The sequence below is a fragment of the Peromyscus leucopus genome, chromosome 4 (assembly GCF_004664715.2).
Source record: "Peromyscus leucopus breed LL Stock chromosome 4, UCI_PerLeu_2.1, whole genome shotgun sequence".
Lineage (NCBI taxonomy): Eukaryota > Metazoa > Chordata > Mammalia > Rodentia > Cricetidae > Peromyscus > Peromyscus leucopus.
This window is the reverse complement of record NC_051066.1, coordinates 4427201-4432493: the sequence shown is the minus strand read 5'-3', so window position 1 is coordinate 4432493 and position 5293 is coordinate 4427201. Positions and strand designations below refer to the sequence as shown.

Below are 5293 nucleotides of genomic sequence, written 5' to 3'. Positions count from 1 at the left end.
GTCAGTCAAAACAGATTCTAGTTCAGTATTAGAGTAAATTGAAAGTTATTCTAAACTGTAAATGTCTGATAAATAGCCAGGGTGTGAGTAGTCAGGACATCCAAAGCGACCACCTCATGGAAAACTATTCTTGACTTTTGTAATTAGAGAGGAAATCGATCTAAGTGCTTCCATTTGAGAAAGAACTATATGTATGTTCCCTGTAGGTTTTAATCACAATGGTATCACTTTATATGTGTTATCAGTATATATCTATGCCTGATGCTTCTTTGTATCTTTGTATCTCCAGTGTCTCACATAGTATCTAGTGTATATATACATATATAAACTGAACTTCCACTCAAACAAGGAAGTAAACAGCTAACATTGGGCTCCGTAGCCACTTTCTGGAAAACACTGGAGAAGAGAGACACATATGGCTTGTGACCCGGGAGACTGCAATCTAGAAGAGAGGTTATAATAATAAACGCTTATATAGAATGTGCTGCTGAGTACTGTGAGAAGCCCCTTCAGGGTTGGTGGGTGGAATAAACAGGGATGGAAATGAAGGCGCCTAACTCTTTGTCTTACTTAGGTGACATTCTGCAGACTTCGGACTCACCAGTGGTGTTTCATTCTGTTTAATGTCGTACTGTTTCATGCCTTGCTCTTTGGAGCTGACTTTGTGCAGAATACTTTTTACGGTCTTTGCCTCATGTCGATATCAAAATTCTTGAAATTAAGAACAAGGCAAGAAAACTGAACATGGAATCTGTAAGAAGCAATCTTTCCAAGTATTATGTTCTGAGCCAGCCGGAGGCATGTAATGGGAAAACCATCTTCCTGCTCTCTCTTATCTTCAGTAGCCCAGAGAATGGAACAAGACGGGAGCTCATCAGGAAAACCTGGGGTAGTGTGACCAGTGTCCAAGGATATCCAATTCTCACACTGTTTGCTCTGGGAATGCCAGCTCTGTTAACTACCCAGGAAGAAATAGACATAGAGTCTCGGAAGAATAACGATATCATTGAAGGGATCTTCTTGGACAGTTCTGAAAACCAAACCCTGAAGGTCATCTCAATGACTCAGTGGGCTGTGGCCTTCTGTCCTAATGCCCTGTTCATCCTCAAAGTTGATGAAGAAATGTTTGTCAATCTACCAGGCTTGGTAGACTATCTCCTCAGTCTAAAAGAACACTTGGAAGGTATCTATGTAGGAAGGGTTATTCACCAGGATATACCTAACAGAAACCCCCACAGCCAAGAATTTGTTCCTCTTAGTGAGTACCCAGAAAAATATTACCCAGACTACTGCAGTGGTGAGGCCTTTATAATGTCCCAAGATGTGGCTCAGATGGTGTATGTGGTATTGAATGAAGCACCTATAATGGTACCTGCTGATGTATTTGTAGGGATCTGTGCTAAGCTGGTTGGCCTTATACCCATCCACAGCTCAAGGTTTTCTGGGAAAAGACACATTGTGTATAACAGATGTTGCTACAAGTTCATCTTTACATCTTCAGAAGCTACGGATGCTGAAACATCCCTGGCATGGAGAGAAATGAATGATGGGAAAGAGTGTTCATTGTTTGAGACTTACTATGGGCTCATTTCCTGCAAACTTCTGACATACCTCAACAGCTTTAGACGTTTTCGTGTGGGGACTGTGCAAGGCAGTGCTGTGCACTTTGGTGAATAGTAGTCACTTGCTTTCCTTTTAAGTCTCTTGTTTTTAAATTGCTGTTGGCCCATTATAGAAAGCAACTCTATGTCCCCAAGTCATGGAGCAATCTGAATCATTATTCATACCTAGCAAAACCACAAAATGTTCTTAGTGCTCTGATGTACCCAATCTTGACACCTTGTTTTTGATGTTTTAAGACATTTAGATTAGTATGGTGTGATTCTTTTCAAAATAAAATCTTTCAGAAAAGAGAGAACATTAGCCAGGTGGTGGTGGCACACACCTTTAATCCCAGCATGAGGAGGCAGAGGTAGGAGGACCTCCATGAGTTTGAGGTCAGCCTGGTCTACAGAGTGAGTTCCAGGACAGGTTCCAAAGCTACACAGAGAAACTCTGTCTTGAGAAAAAAAAGGGAGAGAATATTAAATTTCATTATAACATATATTGTGTAATAGAGTTACATATTTCAATTTTTTTACATTTGTTTATTTTGTGTGTGTGTGCATGCACATGTATATATATATATATATATATATATATATATATATATATATGTGTGTGTGTGTGTGTGTGTGTCACAGGGCATTATATGGAGGTCAAAGAGCAAGAGGCGTTAGTTCTCTCCTTCCAACCTGTGCGTTCTATGAACAGAACTCAAATCACTAGACTTGGCAGTAATTACCCTTACCCACTCGACCCATCTCACTGGCCTTTACAAGTAATAAATAGGTATACATTCTGGAATGCCTAAATCCATTTATTTAACATAGGTTTCCTTACATACTTTTTGTGGTTAAAAACTTAAAAATGTATGCTCCCAGCAGTTTATATGTATATATATTTCTATCCATTCACCCATCCATTCATCTATCTATCTATCTATATCTATCTATCTATCTATCTATCTATCTATCTATCTATCTATCTATCTACCTACCTATCTATCTATCTATCTATCTATCTATCCATCTATCTATCTATCTACATTAACTATCATTATTGTGAAGTATAATAGATTTCCTGAACTTATTCCTATCAAACTGATATTGTTTGGTCCTTTGACTAACAACCCTCTGAATCTAGAAACGATCATTATACCAAGTTTGGCATTTTTACACTGCATATGTGAATGAAAATGTGGCTATTTGCTCTTGTGCTTGGCCTGTTTCACTCACCATGGTGTCCTCTTCCTTCTCCATGTTTGTGTAAACGATAGTCTTTGGGTTTTTTTTTTTTTTTTAAGAAAACATAATTCTTTATTGAGTGTTTGAGAATTTCACATCATGTACCCAATCCTGCTCACCTCCCAGTTCCTCACATACTCTCCTCACCCCTGCAGCATTCCACCAAAAGAACCCCCTCAAAAGTCAACTAAAAAACAAAACAAAAACCACCTGGCTCCTCCGTCTTTCCAACACCTCTTTCTTCCTCCTAGTGGCACTGGGTGCTCTGGTGTGTCACACAGACACCTTTTGTCCAATCAGCTCCACTCACAGAACGTTCATTGCAAGGAGCCATTGGTCCGGTTCAAGGATCCTGGCACACCATCATCACTGGATCCTCACCGAAATGCCTCTCAGACATTGCACCAAGTCATTGGAGATCCTATGGTTATCGCGGGCCCAGTCCCTTCCCACACTCCAGCAGGTCAGAGATGGGTGGATGTTAGGGTGGGCCAAGCCAAGGCCCAGGATGTGGGTCTGGGTGGTAGCTAAGCTGGTTGGTCTGGGCCACTGGGACCACCCCCCTCAGGTGAGGGGCAGGGCCAGCTCTCCCATGCCTGTGGTGAGGGGTGGGGCTCAGCTCTCCCAAGTGGGGAATGGTGGTGAGAGGGGCAGCTTTCCTGCCCAGTGTCCAGTGTCCAGCACAGTCCTCAGATTTCATCAGGCATGGTTCCGATGACCCCCTGTGGCAAGACAGGCCGCGGACATCATCACAGACCCCAGCTGCAGCAGGAACACAGACCCAGACATGGCCCTTAGCAGCAGCTCGGGCAAGATGTCACCATGGCCCTGGTGACAGTACAGGTCACTCAGATGAGTATGGCCTTGGTGGCAACCCTCAAACACCAACATGGTCTCAGGTGACTGTCTAGACCCCAGACATCCACATAGTCCTTGGTGATAATAGGAGCCTCAGACATCAACTCAGACCCTGGCTACAGTAGGGCCATGGACCCAGATATGGCCCTATGGCCCTAGGCAGCAGCCCAGGCCCAGACAACACCATGGCCCTGTGGTGGCAGTACAGGGCCACCCAGATCATCATGGCCCCTGTGGTGGCACAGCCTTTAGATACCAACATGGCCGCAGATTGCAGCCTAGATCTCGGGCATCCTTGTGGTCTTTGGTGTTACCATGGGCCATGGACATCAATACAGACCCCCGGCTATGGCAGGACCACAGACCCAGACATGATCCTCATCAGCAGCCTGGGCTTGGATATCATCATGGCCCCAGGGATAGGTCTTTCTTAAGGAGAAATTATATTCCCTTGTGACAGCCATCCACATTTCCCTCTTTTTATTAGTGTGTGTATGTAGATGTAACCAACCGTCTTATTAAATAAGAAACACAGAAACAATGTAAAAGAGAAAGCCAAGAGGTCAGAACTCAGAGCTAAAATCTCACCCTTCCTCCTGCTGTGTCCCAGCTTCTCGAAAGAGAGCTATTTCCTGTGTGTAAGTCGATTTTCCAGTCATACTGCCTTCTCATTGGTTGTAAACCCAAACACGTGACTGCCTCGTCACTGTCTGAATGTATAGCCTCCTAGGTCTTAAAGGCATATGTCTCCAATGCTGGCTGTATCCCTGAACACACAGAGATCTATGGGATTAAAGGCGTGTGCCACCACCGCCACACTCTGTCTATGGCTCTAATAGCTCTCACCCCTGGGCAACTTTATTTATTAACATACAATCAAAATCACATTTCAGTACAATTAGAATACCACCACATGTGTATGTACACATAAACACACCAGGGAACAGTCTGGCAGATCTGTGGTCTTGTAGACCAAACTTGGGTCATCAGGCTTGGCAGCAGATGCCCTCACCCCCTGGGCTGTCCCGCCAGCCCTGGGTACATTTTCTTGATCTGTTCATCTGTTGATGGACACTTAGGCTGGTTACAGATTCTGACTGTTGTGGATCATGTTGCAATGGTTATAGCAGTGTAAACATCCTGATTTTATGTCCTTTGAGGATATATTCAAAGGGAGACTTCTGGACCACACCTTAGTCCTAACTTTCATTTTTGAGGAACTGCCACATTGTTTTCCAGGATGGCTATCCCATGTACATTCATTCCGGTGATGTGAAGGGCTCCTTTCCTCCCCATCCTCATCATTGCTTACCTTTTCCTCTTGTACATTAGCCCATCTAAAAGGTAGAAGGCAGACTCTCACGGTAGAGCTAGTTTGCATTTTCCTGATGGTTAGTAATGGCAACTGTTTCTTCACTTACCTTGGCCATTTGTGACATTTGCTTTTGTGGATTTTTTTGAGGTAGGGTCATGCTAGGTTGCCCAGGCTGATCTTGAATTCCTGGGCCCAACCACCTCCGCCTCTGAGTAGCTGGGACTACCAGATCACATCACTGTGCCCAGCTCCATTGGCCATTTGTACATCTTCT

General features: G+C 43.8%; 1 protein-coding gene across 1 annotated transcript; it reads left to right on the top strand.

Moving 5' to 3' along the window:
- Positions 1 to 392: 392 nt before the first annotated feature.
- Positions 393 to 1955, top strand: LOC114704685 (putative UDP-GlcNAc:betaGal beta-1,3-N-acetylglucosaminyltransferase LOC100288842). The gene has a single exon (XM_028886049.2). The coding sequence runs from the start codon at positions 745 to 747 to the stop codon at positions 1675 to 1677; it is 933 nt and encodes a 310-aa protein (XP_028741882.2). The 5' UTR covers positions 393 to 744; the 3' UTR covers positions 1678 to 1955.
- The last annotated feature ends 3338 nt before the right edge of the window (positions 1956 to 5293 follow it).

Coding starts and splice junctions, on each gene's coding strand:
- LOC114704685 (XM_028886049.2), top strand. CDS start 745: ATGGAATCTGTAAGAAGCAATCTTTCCAAGTATTATGTTCTGAGCCAG.